Genomic DNA, 20,870 nt, shown 5'->3' with positions numbered 1-20,870 from the left:
TACGCCATTTGCGTCTCTGCCTTTTGCCATGATAGGCTACATAGATACTTATATAGCCAATCATGGCTTGGCAGGGATGCAAATGGTGTAGCAGCTGCCATTTGCATTCCTGCCTTTTGCCGTGACAGGCTACGTAAATATATACATACACTATCACAGCCTCCGCAAGGACACAAATGGCGGCTGCCATTTGCGGCCGGCGCAGCCCAGCAGCAGATGGAAGTCTGGCTGTGGGTGGCCCCAGCCGGCAGCTCCACGGAGTCACTCCATGACATCATCTGCAGCTCCATGACATCATCTGGCCCATTTTCCTTTCTCCACCTGGAGAGAGGCATAGAGTTCCATGCCTCTCTCTACAGGGAGAAAGGGATCTTGCCAGCATTTGCAGGAGCCAGTCCTGCTAACACCTGCTGAGTCAGGCACCTCCTTCACCAACTTCACTTCTGCTTCCTGTTCCCCATGCAGGGAATGAAAAGCAGGAGCAAAGTGCACTCTGCTGGTGCTTGCAGGAGCTCCTGCAAGTTTGCAAGTACAGCTGAGTGCACAGTGTCTTTCCCAGTGCCTCCACTGGGAGAGAGAGCGTCATGCAGGGGGATCCTCATGTTATCTCCAATCACAGCTTGGAGATAACAAGGGGATTTCTCTCCCTGCCTACTCCCCATGCCCCCAGTAGCCACCAGGCCTGGGCTTGGGGCTTGGGGAGGGTCTGGATTGGGGAACTCCATGGGCTGGTTTAGAACTGTGGGCTGGAGGTTCCCTCCCCTGTTTTACATGCTAAGGCCAGCAACAGGGGCCTCTACCAAGGCGAACATCTCATCTAGTTCAGGGCTAGTCCTGACAGGTAGGTGGCGGGGGGGAGAGAAAGCTTCATTTCTTCCAGGTCCCACAGAAATTCTCCCCCCAGTCAGACAAGATTCCGGGCCTTCTCCATAAACAGCATCCTTTTTGCAACGATGCCAACTTGTGAGTGTTGGACCCTCCTCTCTTTGCTCCAGTTAAACAATGGCCCACACCAGAATTCTGATTTCTGTTGGTGATCTGATGTTCCCAACAGAAGGAGGTCAGGGAACTGACCATTAATTCAGTCGAGAGAGCCGAAACATTGTTGATATTATTATCCTCCTTTCAGAGAAATCAATTGGGGGGAAGAATTAGAATTCAATATATCAGCAAAAGGAAGAGAATAATAACTTGTGTTTCTCTGTGTGTGTTTTCCCCTTTCCCCCTTAACCTTAATTAGGCCAGTGGCCAGAATTATTCAGTACAGCTTGTTCAGGGAAAAAGGCAGGGAGATATTTGGAAGCAAAATTCTCCTTTTTGGAAAACTCAGTCTTTATGACAGCACTACTCCATCGCAGCACCAGTGGAGTGTCTTCCAACATATGGCACACTTAATAACAGAAAATGGGGGTCTTTTTTAACCACTACAAAAAGAACCTTAGTCCAAGGGACAATTCTATGGCTGGGCTGAAAAGCCGGCCCCTCCTGCAATTTCTCTGCCAAATTTGCAGACCATGAAGTTAGGGGGAGACATTGTGGCTATTTTGCGTAATGGGTGTGCCCTCATTCTGAGGGGCATCTTGGGAAAAAGAGCTGGCAGCCACCAGCCAATCAGAGTGAGGAAGCTCTAGTAAGCCCTCCCCCAATCCCCAGATTTGGACTAGTTGAAGTCTCCAAAAGTGTGGCCCTCCAGATGTCGTGGAACTACAACTCCGATCTTGCTTGTCCATGCTGGCTGTGGCTGATGGGAGCTGGAGTGCAAATCACCTTTGTATGTAAGAGGAGGCCTTGCTAGCCGTTCTGTGACCAACACAATGCTGCTGCGTAACATTTTGAAAGTGGGCCTTCTAAGCTGTCCCCAGTGTTCCAGAAAATGTGATATGTTTTGAACGTCTCCTGAAGATGTACTTGCTCACACAGGCTTTCTTTGCCTTGTAATTGACCACCATGGTGCAGCTCCATTTTACTATTTTTGTGTGTTGTTTTCTTTATATAGTTTTGCTATTGGAGCTGTGTGTATTAACTATGTATTTTAAACAGTGATTTTAAAGATTTTCATATGTAAATTACTCAGAGATTTTATTATATTAAATAGTAGATAGCTATTGTTAATAAATACAATTAATATCAAATAACTGATCATTTAGAAAGACCTTAAGGGTGCAATTCTATGCATGCTGAGACAGAAAAAAAGTCCTACAGCTCCTAGCATGCCCCAGTCAGCATGGCTGGCTTGACTTTGGAGACTAGTGCTGGGAACTGTAGGACTTTTTTGTGTCTCAACATGCGTAGGATGCACCCTAAACCTCCTAGGAGGCAGGAAGAAAACACCATCTTCGTACAGTTCTACTACTTAGGGACGGACAAATCCTGTGCTTTTTTTCTGGTAGAACTCACCAGAACTGAGTTCCGGCTGGCACCTTTTCTTCTAATTCCACTATTTTTATGCTCTTCATTACAATTTAATCGCCATCTACTCCTGCGGAAGTGTAATCCAAGAGTTCCAATACCTTTTACTCCAGAAAAAAAAAACACTGGACAAATGGATCCCTTTTGATTTCTTTCAGTTTCTCATTTTTCCAATCTTAGGCTTGCTTCATCACAAACTTTGAGAATTTCTCCAGTCTTAAGTGAGATTTTTTTTTAAGTTTGCATGAAAATTCACAGCATTTTTGTGCACAATAATCCTAATACATGCCTTTATAATGCATTTTTGCCTAATATACCAGTTGGGGGCAAGTAGTTTTCTCAAAGTCACCCAGTGAGCTTCATGGCCGAGCGGGGTCTACAAATGGAATCTCCCGAGTCCCAAGTCTCTGACCACATACACCACACTGGCTCTTGGTTGGTTTTAAAGGAGGCCATGTGTAGCATTCTTCCGTTGCCATTGGTAATTTTGCAGAATCTCCAGGGGAGGGCTCCTGATGATTCATTCTTTTGTATATATTTCAGTGTTATTGCTTGGGTTGTTGTTTTCTAAACTCCTTAAACTGATCTGCTTCCTTTGTATGTGTGTGTTCTTCCCATTAGGAAATGCTTACCGAGAATGCATGGGAAATGGGACCTGGGCTTTCAAGGCTAACTACTCACAGTGTGAGCCTATTCTGGTTGAAGAGGTCAGTATGTGTCTCTTACCTGTGCGTGCTTTCCATATGCAGTTGTCAGCTTTTGAGTATGCAAAAAATGAGGAGGTACGTGAGACTCTTTGCTCGGATCTTGAGCTCCTTGTCCCCACTATTTCAGGACTAGCCCATCCATTTTGTGCACTGTATGTATCTCCTCCTGCTTAATTTCCTGGCAGCTGGGGTTCAGTCATGAAGAAGCTGAACATCTTGAACTTTCTTAAATCTGAGATGCCACATTAGCTCAAATCAAAAGTTTTTGGAGGACCGTTTGCAAGATCTGAGTTCACCCAGGACATGCTGGTTGAGGAGAAGAGCCGTTAGACATTGGGCGCCTATTCCCTCTTCTGGTCTGTTCCTGACCCAGAAAGATTGTGGTGGCCTTACAGGCTTGCTCTCTCTGGTCTGCGGGTGCAGCTGTTAAAAGTTAGGTCAGTTAATAAGATCTCCCTCATCCATGACTTGATCATGGATGAGGAGGCCTTGTTGTTGTTGTTGTTGTTGTTCAGTCATTCAGTCGTGTCCAACCCTTCGTGACCCCATGGACCATAGCACACCATGAGGAGGCCTACCTGGTGTATATAACTGAGACCAGGGTTGGGGAGTTGGGGGCAGCTACCCTCTCCTAGACATACTCTCCTGGGTACTCAGTTCAGCACCAGAAGAGATTAGAGGGCCTGAAACAAGGAATTTATTTATTTATTTATTTATTTATTTATTTATTACATTTATATCCCGTCTTTTTTCTCTTGCAAGGAACCCAAGGCAGCGTACATAATCCTCCTCCTCTCCATTTTATCCTCACAACAACAACCCTGTGAGGTAGGCTGGGCTGAGAGTCTGTGACTGGCTCAAAGTCACCCAGTGAGCTTTCATGGCCGAGTGGGGACTAGAACCCAGATCTCCTGACTTCCAGTCCAACACTCTAGCCAGCATACCACACTAGCTCTCTACCACACTGGAATTTCTATAGTCTATAGCAGGGGTGCAGAAACTCAGGCCTAGAGGCCAAATCCGGCCCTCCAAGGGTTTCCCAGAAGGCCATGCCCCCTTCCCCTGGCTAAACCCACTTTCCCCCTCAACCACTGATCATTGGATGGTTTCCCAGCTTTTGTGCAGTTTTTTCCCCATTCTAAAAGGTTGAAATGCCTCTCCTAAGGCTTAGATACTGGCAGGAAGAGTTTGAAACTAAAATATGCTGGTGTTTTGGCCCTGCCTCTTTTGCCTTCAGCCCCTCCCACCACTGGAAGGCAGCCCCCAAGAGCTTCTCCAGAATGGAATTTGGCCCTCAGGCTGGAAGAGGCTGTGTGCCCCTCACCTATAGGAATTCCATCCCTCTCTTCAGTCTTCTTAGCCAACTGAGTACTAATCTAGAGTGTCTGTATCTTGTGTAGGTGCTTGAGACAGGTTAGGGACTTTGTTAGTGTACTGCCCACCCTGCCATCCATCCATCTCCCTATCTGAGCTGATGGAGGTGATCTCAGATTTGCTGCTAAAAACTCCCACAATGATGGTTCTCCCACCATATCCGTTCCAGGGCCACCATATCTGGAGCAGCTCAGGACCTCATGGCTGCCATGACAACCATGGGACCGTCCCAGCATGTCATGGACCCAGTACTTGTATCTGGTCACATCTAGATTTGGTTTTCTCTAACGGACAGGAGGATGTTGGCCTGAAGGTGAAGGTCCTACATCTCTTCCCTTGTTGTGATCACACCATGTCCTGTTACGATTTAGGCCTACAGTAATTATTCCTCTGTGCCGGTTAAGGGATGTTGTGGGCCCCCGACTGGGTCCAGGAATCTGTCGGGCCCCCTCCACCCGCAACCCCCAGATTGCTCCTGCTGAGGCACTGTCTTCGTTCACACACACCCCACTCGTGCCCACTCGGCCCTCCTGGACTCACTACAATCCCATCCGGGGAGCACCTACCATTTTCCCACCTTTGTTTTCTGCATAAAAAAGGAAGTTAAAAAATGCGCATATTTAAATATGCACAGTTTGGGACCAGGAAAGCTTAATACGTGCAATATTAGAGGTATAATCTCTCTAATATTGTGCTTATTAAGCTTTCCCAGCCCCAAACTGCACATATTTAAATATGCACCTTTTTTTTGCTTTCTATGCTTTTTGCTTTCACATAGAAATCAAAGGCGGGAAAATGGCAGGAGCTCACTGGATGGAATCGTGATGAGCCTGGGCAACTCGCTGAGCTTGTGGGTAGTCCGAGCGCAGGTCCAGGGGGTGCGAGGGTGCCTGGAGAAGCCGAGGTGGGGTGAGTTCTCACATCCCTATAGCCAGACAACCTTGGGGGATTATGGATTACAATGGATTTCAGAGGGCTCTGGAATATGAAGAGGTCCTCCTGACACCTAATATGTAAACTTTTGAGCACCAGGCAAAGATTTCTGCAGCTATGCTGTGTTTTTCCTTAGTTTTATCTTTGATATTTTTAGTCTTCCTTATGATGCTTGTTTTTACCCTCTGCTGCTTTTAACTGACCGCTGCTTTTAATTGATTGTGTTAGTGTGCTGGTTCTGTTTTTACGTGGTTTGGGGGGTTTGTCTGTGTTTTGATTGTACATCACCCTGAGAGCCATTAGCAATAGGATGATTAATCAATTTTAGAAATGAAAATTAACAAATAAACAAACCTCCCCAAACAATGTAGCCTAGTGATAGAGAAAAGTAATAAACCAACTTCCTTTCTGGGAGACCTTGCTGTTCTGAAACAAATGGCCATTTCTCTTGTGTGACTTTCAGCTGCCCTCTTAGAATAGCAAACTCAAATACAGAGAATCTCTGTATAAATAGGTTTCTTACCATCATGGGGATTTTCACTCCACTTGATTCTTTTCTTACCACACACTGTCACAGGAGTGCTGAGCCCTGTCTTCAGCCAAGTTCTTCCTCAAGAGGCGAGAGCAGAAATGCTCCCAGAAGCCCATACTGTTTGAAAGGCATTAACAGTTCCATTTGGCAGGTTGCTCATAGGTTTACCAAAGTGCTTTATAAATATTAAAGCAGAGCAATATTCCCCAAATACCCTACAGCCCAGATCTCGAGAAAAAGAAAAAGGCAGGCTTTATGGCCAAATATCTCTTTGTAATCCCAGCTTTGATTAAAGCACAGATTAGCTCCGCTTCAAATGACCTTTATTGTGGCTTGTTATTACTCATTTATTAATCTCAACAGATGGAATATGTTATCTGGGCTGGCCAGATATATCCTGTTTATTTCTAAATGTTAGAAAGCAAGGTTTATTTCTTTTTCCCTCTCAAACTTGGCTGAATATTAAAGTCTGAAGTCTCTGACCTGATTATCATATAGAGACAACCCAGAGTTGACTATGGGTTGCCATTGAATCATGGGTTGTTGTTGAATCATGGGTTGTCATTACATGTGAATCCTGCCCTATGGTTTAGCTATGGGTTGTTAACCATGGACAACCCATAGTTCACCACCCAACATCAAGCCACCAGTTCTCTTTCTGGGTTGTTCATAGTTAACAGCCCATAGCTAAACCACAGTGCAGGGTTCGCATGTAATGACAACCCATGATTCAACAACAACTCAGATTCAACAACAACCCATACTCTGGATTGTTTTTACATGTGAACCAGGCCTAAGAGTAACAACAGACATTAAAAGTCCTGGATGATTTTTAAAGGGGCGGATGGGTGACTCCTCTTAGAATACTACAACTGTCTTCACCCTATTGAACCAGATAAAGTGATATATAAATGTATTATTTAATGCCTGCCAACAGAAATTCAGCAGCTGGCCCTTTTTCCTGGCATGAAGATGCAGTGCTGCAAAATGGGACACCTCCTGAAATTCTGCCTGTTACCTGGTTTTGTAGTCACAGGAGCTCTGCCAGAAAAAAACAGTTGGCACTCTTACTTTTATCAGTGTCAGGGCCCAGGAGGGTGTGAAGGAAATGGAACAGTCCAGCACAGCTGTAGGTTACATCCAAAGGTGCCTAGACACCTTATGTCTGAAAGGCCAGAGGCAGGAAACATGGCCCAAGATAAGCAAGTTGGCAGGCTCAGCAAGGCACAGGAGATCTTTATGGTTAGTTTCACCTACACATTGCTCAGACTGGGGAGGCACATCTAGGGAGATGTTATATAACTCTACAGGGCCCCTAGAGGTTCCCAGGTCACCTGATTCACCAGGGCTGGCCAGTTGCCTTCTCTTCTCCAGCCACTCCCAGCATGGCACCGTACAGGAGGGAGACTCAGACGGGCCATTTCCACCACCTATAAGCTGCTTGTGTGGCCTATAAAGTCAATCACCTGGTCTCTGGTCCCAATTCTCTGGTTTGAGTGCAAGGTGCCTTACAGCAAGATTGTAAACAGGGAATGGTCAATATGAGAATATTATGCAAGTGCTTTGTGATCTGCACTGGCTTCCAGGCATTTCCAGGCCCAGTATGAAGTGCGGGTATTAACTTTCAAAGCCCTAATGGCTTGGGGTCTGGTTAACTGAAAGATCTCCTCCTCCCATATATACCTGCCTTGACCCTAAGTTTGTCTTCAGAGGCCCTCCCCCGGGTACCCCCACAAAATGAGATGAGACAGGTGGCTACTAAGGGGAGGGCCTTTTCAGTGGTGGCATCCCAGTAGAAAAATGCTCTCCCCAGAGAGGCTCACCTGCCTCTTACATTCTGCTCTTTTCAGCGCCAGGTAAAGACCTTTGTATTCTCCTAGTCCTTTGTTTTTTGTTGTTCTTAAGTGTGTTATTGTATGTTTAGAACTTTACATAGGGATGGCGGAGAATTCTGCCATGGATTTCAGTGAGGCCAAATGCACTGGCATTCAGCCCCCCGAAACCCATGGTGGAACGGCCTCCCACCCCCCGCCCCCCTGTGGAATCCCCCCTGGGACGAAGCTTACCAGGGGCGGATGCTCCGGCAGTGGCGGCTCCAGCGGCGGCAGCTGGTCTCTCAGCCAGCTGCTGCGGACTCAAATGGCAGCCGCCATAGCGGCCACCATTTGCATCCAGCCAGGCTGCCATGATAGGCTACATAAGTATTTATGTAGCCTATCACGGCAAAGGCAGCCATGCAAATGGCGGCCACCATGCCATTTGCGTAGCTGCCTTTGCCATGATAGGCTACGTAAATACTTACGTAGCCTATCACAGCAAGCTAAAAAAAAAAAAAACAGTGTACACAAATGATGGTGGCTACGGCGGCTGCCATTTGCATTCCCTTTTTTTTTTGCTGTTTTAGCCTACGTAAATATTTATGTAAGCTATTACAGCGAAAAAAAAGGGGGAACACAAATAGCGTAGTGGGCGCTATTTGCATTCCCCTTTTTTTTTGCCATAATAGCTTACGTAAATATTTATGTAGGCTAAAATGGCGGGGGGGGGAAGAAATGCAAATGGCAGCCACCGTAGCCACCGCCATTTGCGTACGCTGTTTTTTTTTCCTGGAAGGCTGCCCAGCAGCCAGATGTCCAGCTGCGGGCGGCCCCAGCCGGTGGCTCCGCAGAATCTCCATGGAGTGGAGCCGGCTGGATTAGGATTTTGGGGGGGGGGGTGCGGAGCACCTCCCCCCCACCACAAATCACCCCGTCGAAAAGGTAAGTGACTTTCGTACATCCCTAACTTTACACTGCAGCTGGCATTTACTTTGGTTTTATGTTGTCGTTTTAATCTTTTTAAACTTTTCTATTAAGTTTTTTTCATGTAGTATTTTATGGTTTTAATCACTGTGAACCACCCAGAGAGCTTTGGCTATTGGGTGGTATAGAAATGTAATAAATCAATTACATTTACTAACAGAGTGACATTTTCCCAATTCCCACACAAACACACTTTCACAATTTCTTCCATGACTGGGCAGCCAGATGCAATGGAGGAGAGAGCTCCTGGTGCCTGTAAAAGAACTGAATTTGACCTAAATACAGCCATAAACAGCTGCAATTTAGGTCAAAGTCAGTGCTTTACAGCCACAAATGACATACAATATGCCATTTATGGCTGTATGTTTTCCCGCGACAAGCTAACGGCGACCGCCATTAGCGTATCGTGTCTTCTAGGGAGCTCGAGAACTCTCAGTGGGAACTCCTCCTGGAGGTAAGTGCGGCTGCTTTACCACGGGCTCCAGAGTTCGGATTCTTAAGAATCCGGCTTCATTTGAGTCTGCAGCAGAATTCTACAGCATCCCTAACCCCATCTTCCTCTGCAGATGCCTGCAATATCAATAACTGTATGGAGCACCCTGTGGAGTAGGACATAGCTACCTTCTACCAAGTTAGTTGATTTCTCCAATTCACTCAGTATCACCTATACCAGGGGTAGGCAGAAGGTAGATCTCCAGATGTTTTGGATGTCAACTCCCAGCATTCCTGACCAGTTAATCAGAAATGGGGCTGTGAATCCTCCCGGGGTTTCAGTCGGAACCAGTCAGAACTCTAAAGGAGCTATCTAAGGTGCTAGACCCCATCCCTAAAATGGGGTCAGCACCTTGGATAGCTGCTTTGGCATTCTGCCTGAAACCCAGAGCGGATTCACAGCCCTGCTGGAATCAGAGCCACCAGTCTCCACTGTTCCTGACCAAAGGCCATGCTGGCAGAGGCTTCTGGGAGCTGAAGTCCCAAACTCTGGAGATCTACCTCCAGCCCACCCCTAGCCTACACGAGCCTTCCCCAACTTGGTGCCTTCCAGATGTGTGGCACAACAACTCCCATAATTCCCAGCCAACCTGGAATGATGGAAGTTGCAGGATGACACGTCTGGGGAGGGCACCAGGTTGGGGAAGGCTGCTCTACACTGACTGGTGGCAGATCCCCAGGTATTCAGATGGAGTCTTCTTCCTGAGACCGACTTGGAAATGCCGGGGATTGAACCAGGGACCTCCTGCCTGCAAAGCCAGTGCTCTGCCACTGCGCTACGGCCCTTCCTCAGTGTAACTGCATGGGTTGCATATGGGAGCAGAGATATTCCTTGAGATATTGTGGCATGCCCTCTCCTTGGAGGCCTGATTGGCGCAGACAGTTTCATTTCGGCGCCAAGTTAAAACATGGCTTTTTATCAAAGCCTTTGAGGGCTGAATTTGAGGGCTCCCTAAAGTTGCACACTGTTTTAACGGTTTGATTGTTTTAGGTTTTAAATTGGCATTAGCTTGCTTAATGGTTTAATATGTTTTTAGCTGCTTAAATCATTTATTGTTGTATACTGTCTAAATTGATTTTATCTGTACGCCGCCCTGAGATCCTAATGATATAGGGCAGGATATAAATGTAATAAATAAATAAATAAATAAATAAATAAATAAATTTCTTCCCATTTTAGAAATATATTCTGTGATAGACATTAGTTATACAGAAATGAGGGATGTAAAAAAAGCTGCCGCGTACCAGGGCAGAACTATTTGTCCATCAAACCCAATTTGGTCTACTCCAGGGGTGTTGAACCTCTTTCAGCCCAAGGGCTGAATTCCGTTTCGGAGAATTTCTTGATGGGTGAGGCCAAAAGCAAAAGGGGTGAGTTCAAACCCCCCTCCCGCCCAGCATAGCTTAGCCTAATGCTCTGCCAGTGACTAAGCCTTAGGAGAGGTTTTAGAATGGGGAGGAAAATGCCACAAAATCTGGGAAATCACCAAAGCATTTGTGGGCAGAGGAAAGGAGCATGGCCCTCTGGGGAAACTTAAAGGGTCAGATTGAGACCACTGGAGGGCTGGTTTTGGCACCTGAGCCTGAGGTTCTGCATCTGTGGTCTACTCTAATTGGCAGTGGCCATCCAGGGGTGTTGGCAGAGATCTTTCCCATCACCTAATCACTTTTAAACTGGATGTAGCAGAGATTAAACTGGGGACGGCCTGCAGGCAAAGTGTATGCTCTACCACTGAGCTGCCTGTGAGCTCTTTCACTTATTCCAAGCACAGCATGCAAACTTTGCTTGGTTTGTTTCTTGATGCCCCTACCCATCTACAGATCGCATTCCTGGACAGCGAACCCAGCTGGTCCACAATGCACAAGCCTATGGACTGTTGTGGTCTGCTTGCATAAAACTTCAGAGTGATGGCTGCTTTGATTCACCATGCCCCAGTTAGGGATGTCAGAGGAATTTGTTGGGGGGGTGGAGCTCGACGTGCTTGCGTTGGTTCGGGCCCCCGACTTCGGTCCATTTCCCGCTAACTGGCCTGACTCAGTCTGTAGGAAGTTGGGCCAGTCAGCGGATTTTCCATGTTTTTAATTTGAGCAAATCGTGGCTGAATTTTGTGCAAATTTTGGCCACCGTTTGCACAAATATCTATTAGGACAAATTATGGCTCGACACAAAAAAATATGCAAAAAATCCCTGGAGTTCAGGGAAAGACCACAGCTCAGCTCAGAAATGTAAGCCAAGTCGGGCACACCACAGGACTCCGTTGAGCCCAAAAAAGATTACCAAGCAACAGAGAAGCCTAGCCTCAATGCTTAGATTTATTGTTTCAAACTGCCTCAATCATGTAACCATTCCTTCGATGTTTATTATCTCCAGACAAAACCTGTTCTCCATTACAAGGTTGCAATGATCATCAACTACCTGGGGCACTGCATATCTGTTGGGGCCCTCATCATGGCCTTCTTGCTGTTCCTGTGCTTGAGGTGAGTAATCTGCATTTCATTATGTTAATACTCTGGCTGAGCAACTGGCTGTCATGTTTTGCATTGGCCTTCAGGCTTTCCTCTCATCTGCAGACAGACTCTGCAAGTGTTGCAGGGTTGCTGTGGGGAGCAGCAAAAGCAAAAGAAAAGAAAAATAGGTGTATATCTATCAATGCTGGTGTTTGTGTGTTCTCCAGTTCCACAACCACACACACCAATTTTAATCTCAGCTATCCTTCATTAAACAAAAAAAAAGAGCACACAAGACTCCAGGCTAAACCCAGTTAAGGTCATTCTAATTGACCTCACTTTGCAAGTGATGGCATCAGCATCACTTGCCTTTGCCCATAATTGTACCATTGTGGCACCACCAGTCTAGTTAATATGTCAGGATGGGTGAATCTGTCCATTTCACTTTCTCGTGCACTTCTAAAAACACAAGTTCTTTCTCTCCCGAATAAGAAGAATTTTGTGAAGTTTGGTAAATTCTGATCAAAAACGAACTCAAATGGAATTCTCACCCATCTGCACCAACCAAATTCAAGAGTCAGAGCTATTCCCGGAATGGAGAGGACCGTGATGTACCTGCCTGCCACATAGCTAGGGATGCTGGAGAAATCCGCAATGGATCCAAATGAGTTAGGATTTTCATGAATCAAACCCATGCGTTCTGTGGTGGACCAGCTTTCCCCCATCAAGTGGATTCCATGGACTTGTGGACTGGTTTTCTAATGTTGCTGAATTTTGCGCAAATTTTGTCATAGAAAAATATGCAAAATAAAAAAATGGGCCAAAGATGTTCATTTCCCCCATAGGCTAAAGCGTGAAAATGCACATTCTGAGGAAATTTGTGCATTTTGCATGTGCACATTTGCGCAACTGCACATTTGCACGAATTGAGAAACAAAAGCATCCAATTCCATTGATGGGCAGAAGACAGAACGAAGGGTGCCTTATAATCTGCAAAATACAGACGGAACAGATTTTGCACAATTCATACATCCCTACATGTAGCTGGTAAAGATGAGGAACATGCCAGAAAAAAAGTGGTGGCCTTTCCTAATTAAGCACAAACATGGTTAAATATCCTGGGATTCAAACCCAGACATTTAAGAACAGCACACTCCTAGCCCTGTGCTTGAATGGACAAATCAGTCAGTTTCTGTTTCTCCCACTTTTTTTTTTTAAATCTCAAGTTGTTTTTGTCCTGAATATGGAGCAGTTTGCAAATTTTGCTAAATTCTTATCAAAACCGAACTGAAACTAAATTCTCAGCCATCGCTAGCAAAGATAAACATCACAAGCAGCAATCTTTATTTCAAACCACTTCCAACTCTCAGTGGGCAGGGGAGACACCCCCGTCCTATTAACTGTTTCCAAAAGAAGAAGAATCCTCTCCTTGGAATTTAAGCTAATCATAAAAATGAGATTGTAGATACTTCACTTTCAGAAGGAATATATTCAGCCACAAGAAAATGGATTCTTGGCATTATTTGAGTGAGCAATACACTCATAGCCCTGGGCTTGAATGGACAAACCTGTCAGTTTCGGTTTCTCCCACATCTGAATTTTTTTAAATCTGAAGTTCTTCTTGTCGCAGGTATGGATAACTTTGCCAAAGTTCACTTTGTTAAATTCTTACCAAAACCAAACTGAAATGAAATTCTCACCCATACCTATGAATATTGGGGAAACCCAAACTGGATGAATTCATCCACCTGGGCTTTGAGTGCTTTGCTCTTAAAAGTCTGGATAAGTTCACCATCCCTACACATTCATTAGGCTGGTATTCCAATAAGACAAGCAAAATTATCTTTATGTACTCTCCAAATCCTTTGTTGTTGTTGTTCTTCAGTCGTTAAGTCGTGTCCGACTCTTCGTGACCCCATGGACCATAGCATGCCAGGCCTTCCGGTCCTCCCCTCTCTCCCGGAGTGTGCTCAAGTTCGTATTCATTGCATCGGTGATGCTATCTAGCCATCTCATCCTCTGCCGTCCCCTTCTCCTTTTGCCTTCAATCCTTCCCAGCATCAGGGTCTTTTCCAGGGAGTTTTCTCTTCGCATTAGGTGGTCAAAATATTTGAGCTTCAGCTTCAGTATCTGTCCTTCCAATGAGCACTCAGGGTTGATTTCCTTTAGGATGGACTGATTTGCCCTCCTTGCAGTCCATGGGACTCCTAAGAGTCTTCTCCAGCACCACAGTTCAAACGCATCAATTCTTCGGCACTCAGCCTTCCTTATAGTCCAGCTCTCACAGCCATACGTTGCTACTGGGAAAACCATAGCTTTGATTAGACGGACCTTTGTCGGCAAGGTGATGTCTCTGCTTCTTACTATGCTGTCTAGGTTGCCATACCTTTCCTCCCAAGGAGCGTCTTTTAATTTCATGGCTACAGTCACCGTCTGCGGTGATCTTGGAGCCCAAGAAAATAAAATCTGTCACTTCTTCCATTTCTTCCCCTTCTATATGCCAGGAAGTGATGGGGCCAGATGCCATGATCTTCGTTTTTTTAAAGTTGAGTTTCAAACCAGCTTTTGCACTCTCCACTTTCACCCTCAACAAGAGGCATTTTAGATCCTCTTCACTTTCTGCCATTAGGGTGGTATTGTCTGCGTATCTGAGGTTGTTGATAATTCTCCCGGCAATCTTAATTCTGACATCTGATTCATCCAAACCGGCGTTTCTCATGATGTACTCTGCATATAAATTAAATAAGCAGGGCGACAATATACAGCCTTGTCATACTCCTCTCCCAATTTTAAACCAATCGGTTGTTCCATGTCCGGTTCTTACTGTTGCTTCTTGACCCTCGTACAGGTTTCTCAGGAGACAGGTAAGGTGGTCTGGTACTCCCATCTCTTTAAGAATTTGCCAGAGTTTGTTGTGATCCACATAATCAAAGGCCTTAGCATAGTCAATGAAGCAGAAATAGACGTTTTTCCGGAATTCTCTTGCTTTCTCCATGATCCAGCGAATGTTGGCGATTTGATCACTAGTTCCTCTGCCTCTTCGAAACCCAGCTTGTACTTCCGGTAGGGATGGTGGAGAATTCTGCCATGGATTTCAGTGAGGCCAAATGCACTGGCATTCGCCCCCCCAAAATCGATGGCAGAATGGCCTGCCCCCCCACCCCACCCCGCGGATTCCCCTTGGGACGAGGGTTACCTGGGGCGGATGTTCCGGATGGCCACAGCTGCCATTTGCATCCTGGTCTTTGCCGTGATAGGCTATGTAAGTATTTACGTAGCCTATCATGGCAAGCCAATAAAAAAAAACAGCATAAGCAAATGGCGGCGACTATGGCCGCCGCCATTTGCATTCCCTATTTTTCGCTGTTTTAGTCTATGTAAATATTTACGTAGGCTATTACGGCGAAAAAAAAGGGGAACACAAATAGTGTAGTGGGCGCTATTTGCGTTCCTTTTTTTCCCGCCGTAATAGCCTACATAAATATTTAGGTAGGCTAAAACGGCAAAAAATAGGGACGACAAATGGCGGCCACCATAGCCACCTCCATTTGCGTAAGCTGTTTTTTTGGGGGGGTTACTGTGATAGGCTACGTAAATACTTACGTAGCCTATCACGGCAGCCTGGCTGGATGCAAATGGCGGCCGCTACAGTGGCCACCATTTGCGTCTGCAGCAGCCTGTCCGCGGCCAGAAATCCGGCTGCGGACAGCCCTGGCCAGCTTCTCTGCGAAGCTGCCACAGAGCAGAGCCGGCTGGGCAGGATTCCGGGGGGGAGGATGGGATCACCTCCCCCCCGTCGAGGATTCCAGGGGGAGGGACGTAGTGCTTCCCCCCCCACCGCGAAAAATACTGCTGAAGCCTAGCTTGTAGGATTTTGAGCATCACCTTGCTGGCATGTGAAATGAGCACAATTGTACGGTAGTTTGAACACTCTTTGGCATTGCCCTTCTTTGGAAGTGGAATGTAAACTGACCTTTTCCAGTCTTGTGGCCACTGTTGAGTGTTCCAAATTTGTTGGCATATTGAGTGCAGCACTTTAACAGCATCATCTTTTAGGATTTTAAATAGCTCAGCTGGAATACTGTCATCTTCGCTAGCTTTGTTGTTACTACTGCTTCCTAAGGCCCACTTGACTTCACTCTCAAGGATGTCTGGCTCAAGTTCAGTGACCGCACTATCATGGCTATCAGGGACATTCAGATCTTTCCTGTATAGTTCTTCTGTGTATTCTTGCCACCTCTTCTTAATCTCATCTGCTTCTGTTAGGTCCCTGCCTTCTTCGTCCTTTATCATGCCCGTCTTTGCACAAAACGTTCCCTTGATATCTCCGATTTTCTTGAAGAGATCTGTAGTCTTTCCCATTCTATTGTTTTCCTTGATTTCTTTGCATTGTTCATTTAAGAAGGCCTTCTTGTCTCTTCTTGCTATTCTCTGGAAATCTGCATTCAGTTGTGTATATCTTCCCCTTCCTCCCTTGTTTTTCGCTTCCCTTCTTTCCTCATCTACTTGTAAAGCCTCATCAAACTAGGGATGTACGAAAGTCACTTACCTTTTCGCAGATTCTGTTCGAGGTGGGGGGGAGGCGCTTTGTCCCTCCCCCCAGAATCCTCAACGGGGAGAGGCAATCCGGTCCTCCCCCCCGGAATCCTGCCCGGCCGGCTCCGCTCCGCAGCCAGCCAGGCCCGTCCTCAGTCGGAGTTCTGGCCATGGACGGGCTGCTGTAGATGCAAATGGCAGCTGCCATAGCGGCCGCCATTTGCATCCAGCCAGGCAGCCATGATAGGCTACATAAGTATTTACGTTGGCCTATCACGGCTGGGCAAAAAAAAGGGGGGAAAATGGCGTACGCAAATGGCGGCGGCTACAGCGGCCGCCATTTGCGTTCCCTATTTTTCGCCGCTTTAGTCTACGTAGATATTTACATAGGCTAATACGGCAAAAAAAGGGGGAATGCAAATAGCGTAGTGGGCGCTATTTGCATTCCTTTTTTTGCCATTTTAGCCTACATAAATATTTACATAAGCTATTACGGCGGGGGGGGGAAGGAAAGCATTTAGCGCCCACTATGCCATTTGTGTTCCCCTTTTTTTCGCCGTAATAGCCTACATAAATATTTACATAGACTAAAAGGGCAAAAAATAGGGAACACAAATGGCAGCCACCGTAGCCGCCACCATTTGCATACGCCGTGGGGTTTTTGGGGGGGGTTGCCCAGCCATGATAGGCTATGTAAATACTTACGTAGCCTATGACGGCAAAGACCCAGATGCAAATGGCAGCCATGGCAGCCAGTCGAAAGACCAGCCGCAGCCGCCACCAGACCCACTGCCAGAGCCACCGCCATCCGGAACAACCGCCCCAGGTAAGCCTCATCCCGAGTGGAATCCGCGGGGGGCGGGGGGGCAGGCCATTCCACCACGGATTTCGGGGTCGATTTCGGCCTCACTGAAATCCGTGGCAGAATTCTCCGCCATCCCTACATCAGACAGCCACTTTGCTTTCTTGCATTTCTTTTTCTTTGGGATAGATTGAGTTGCTGCCTCCTGAACAATGTTACGGACCTCCGTCCATAGTTCCTCAGGCACTCTGTCTATTAGGTCTAGTCCCTGAAATCTATTCCTCACCTCCACTATATATTCATAAGGGATATGATTTAGGTCATACCTGAATGGTTTAGTGGTTTTCCCTACGTTCTTCAATTTAAGCTGAAATTTTGCAACAAGAAGCTCATGATCTGAGCCACAGTCAGCTCCAGGTCTTGTTTTAACTGACCGTATAGAGCTTCTCCATCTTTGGCTGCAAAGGACATAATCAATCTGATTTCGATATTGGCCATCTGGTGATGTCCATGTGTAGAGTCACCTCTTGTGCTGTTGGAAAAGAGTGTTTGCTATGATCAGCGTGTTCTCTTGGCAAAACTCGATTAGCGTTTGTCCTGCTTCATTTTGTGCACCAGGGCCATGCTTGCCTGTTATCCCGGTGATTTCTTGACTTCCTACTTTAGCATTCCAATCCCCTATGATGAAAAGGACATCTTTTTTTGGTGTTAGTTCTAGAAGGTGTTGTAGGTCTTCATAGAACCGATCAACCTCAGCTTCTTCAGCCTAAGTGGTTGGGGCATAGACTTGAATTACTGTGATATTGAATAGTTTGCCTTGGATTCGTACTGAGATCATTCTATCATTTTTGAGATTGTACCCCAGTACTGCTTTTCCCACCCTTTTGTTGACTATGAGTGCTACTCCATTTCTTCTAAGGGATTCTTGCCCACAGTAGTAGATATAATGGTCACCAGAATTAAATTCGCCCATGCTTGTCCATTTTAGTTTGCTGATTCCCAAGATGTCGATGTTCAGTCTTGCCATCTCATGTTTGACCACCTCCAGCTTACTTTGATTCATTGATCTTACATTCCAGGTTCCTAAACAATATTGTTCTTTACAGCATCGGATTTTCTTTTCACCACCAGACACATCCACAGCTGAGTGTCCTTTCGGCTTTGGCCCAGCCACTTCACTCTTTCTGGCGCTACTTGGAAATTGCCTCTGCTCTTCCCCAGTAGTATATTGGACACCTTCTGACCTGAGGGGCTCATCTTCCGGTGCCATACCTTTTAGCCTTGTACGTTCCATGGGGTTTTCTTGGCAAGAATACTGGAGTGGGTTGCCATTTCCTTCTCCAGTGGACCACATTTTGTCAGAACTCTCCTCCATGACCTGTCCGTCTTGGGTGGCCCTGCACGGCGTAGCTTATGGCTTCACTGAGTTATGCAAGCCCCTTCGCCACAACAAGGCAGTGATCCATGAAGGGGCTCCTAATCCTTACCAACAGGAAATTTAAAGGAAGTTTAGGGAGCAATCCTATGTGGATTGACGGTCACCTCCGACCCCTGGGGTGACCACCTATCCAGTGCAGGGTGGGAGGAGTGCTGAGGAGCACATCTCCTCCTTGCTCCCCCCACCCTGCTTTTGCAGCTAGACAGCCAATTTCGGCTGTCTAGCCATGGGACCTCAGAGAGAAGGAAGCGGAGGCCAGACGACACATAGCATGTGTTGTACAAGCATTTCCAACCTCCCCACTCCAGTCCGCCCCTGGGAACGCCCCGTTTTCACTGCTCCATGCTGCCCTTACGAGTGCAGAGTGCAGGGCCGATCCGCGCTGCCTACAAGGCAATGTGGGAGGGGGAGGGTGTCGGTTCTCTGGGAACCGACCTGTCCTATGGCTGTCTAGCTGCTGACTAGCAGCCATAGGATTGAGCCTTTAATGTCTCAAAATACCTGAGGAACTGAAAGAGAAGTTTAAAGAGTTTAAACAAGGAGGGGTTTCCACCTATCCTGTCAGGAAGTCACCCCTGCCACCTTCTGAAATCCTCAGGTAGCCAGAATCAACACGCAGACAATAGGGCTCTTTTCCAAGGCTTTATTCCCACTCAACCTAATGACGCTTACAGGTGCTAATTGCTTGATCCTACGAGTGCAACTTAAGAGAGCTGCCTACTCGGGGGTTCTAACCTTAGGAACCAGTTGATCTCCATTTGGAGGGGAAGGCGGGTACTACTTATGAGCTACTTATACTCATAGCTACTTATGAGCTAGGAGGAGAGAGTCCACCCCTTTCCCGTGGGGCATCGGGGCGCCGCTGTTGCCATCGCGCCAAGCAGGCTGAGCGCCTCCTCTCAGCACCCGCCATCTCCCGCTTGACACTGCGCTAGCGCCTAGCATCCAGAAACTGCTGTTGTGCCTCCCTCTCCTTGCCAGGGTCACTATCACTCTCAGGAATGTGTACTGGGAGGGGCTGTCCCCCTGGCTGCTCCTCTGAAACGCGCGCGGGTTCCTCTCCCGCAGTTTCTATCTCTTCCTTAGAATCAGAACTGCTTTGGGGCTCTCTGGGCTCTGATCCAACCCTGACATATCCCTTGTCCCAAACACAAAAAGAGACTTGATGACAGGTTAGGGTGGGGGGTGACCTTCTGCTCTTCTGAATGCATCTCTTAGAACAGGAGTTGGCACCTTGGCTCCTTCACAGCAAATGAAAGAGGAAATAATTCATTATAATTGTATCTTCCCTCTCTGAAGACAAACGTTCATAAATGCCCGAGTAAACAAGGAAGTAGCAATTTAGCTCGTTCCTTCTTGACACGTCATTTATTTTATAGTTTCTAATACAGTGGTAAGTTCATTTCTTTGGTCATTTTCGGCTATTTAACTCCCCTACTTTGGCTCTAGACTTCCGGAGTCCAAATTGATACAGCTTTTTAGTGCCTCCATGTATCTAACCTTGAGTTAATACTCTTAAGTTAATATACTTCTTTCCTTTCACCAGTATAAGACTGTACAGAGTTATTGGCATCATCTGGGGATTTTGCATATAAGCTAGAAAGCAAGTTCTTTGTCATTGTAAGCGCAACAAGTATTTATAAGAGGGGGAATAATAATTTGGTAAGCAGCAGCACTGCCAAGGAAGTTATAGTTAGGTTTGCTGTTGCTTTTAATAAAGACCAAAAAAAAAACCCCACCCCATTATGCAGCATGTGACTGTAGCATTATCAGTCGGATGTAATGTTTCAGTTGTGTTAAACCAAAACATCATCACCTTCAGAGTTGTGTGCATGCTGCTATTCCACATGAGTACAGAAAAGCTGCAGAAATGTAACTTTCTGAGAATCTCCATTTTCTTTTTACATTATCTATTTTATTACCCCTTAGGACTGCAGAAATATAGGCAAGAGTATATATGTCCAAAGTCTGCTGAAATCTCAGAAACCAGAGAGTGGGGAGGCTGGCTAATAAAAATTCCAGTGTGTTGGGTGGGGGCTTCAGTACTTTGAAAACCTCCCCGTACAGATGATTACCAAAACCAGAATAAGTTAGCCAAGAAAGAAAAAAATACAGAATAAATTATGCAACATAAGGGGAAAAAAACATGATTTATATAGGATGTGGAATTCTGCTTTTCTTGGTACAAAATTCGATTTCTCATGGTGCCAAATGTCTTGTTTGTTTTATTTCTTATTTAATTAATTTCTACCACGTTTCTTTAAATCTATCATCCATCTATCTCAGCAGCTTAAGGCGTATCTTACACACGAAGCGGAACAATCATAATATGAAACAAAACGTAACTAAATACACAATGAAGAAAAGTGAGAGCAGCATCAGGGGCAGATTTAAAACC

At 46.1% G+C, this 20,870-nt stretch overlaps 1 protein-coding gene across 1 annotated transcript in view; it reads left to right on the top strand.

Moving 5' to 3' along the window:
- CRHR2 (corticotropin releasing hormone receptor 2) overlaps positions 1–20,870 on the top strand; it is a 139,087-nt gene that overhangs the window by 31,740 nt on the left and 86,477 nt on the right. The window contains exons 2-3 of the mRNA XM_084855101.1: positions 3,031–3,116; positions 11,620–11,726. Of these exons, the coding sequence (XP_084711227.1) occupies positions 3,051–3,116; positions 11,620–11,726 (173 nt within the window). The 5' untranslated portion in view covers positions 3,031–3,050. The remainder of the gene's footprint in view (positions 1–3,030; positions 3,117–11,619; positions 11,727–20,870) is intronic.

Source organism: Heloderma suspectum, chromosome 5 (genome assembly GCF_057233095.1).
Source record: "Heloderma suspectum isolate Gila_16-S chromosome 5, 16-S_ref, whole genome shotgun sequence".
NCBI lineage: Eukaryota > Metazoa > Chordata > Lepidosauria > Squamata > Helodermatidae > Heloderma > Heloderma suspectum.
This window is presented reverse-complemented; position numbering and strand designations above follow the sequence as displayed.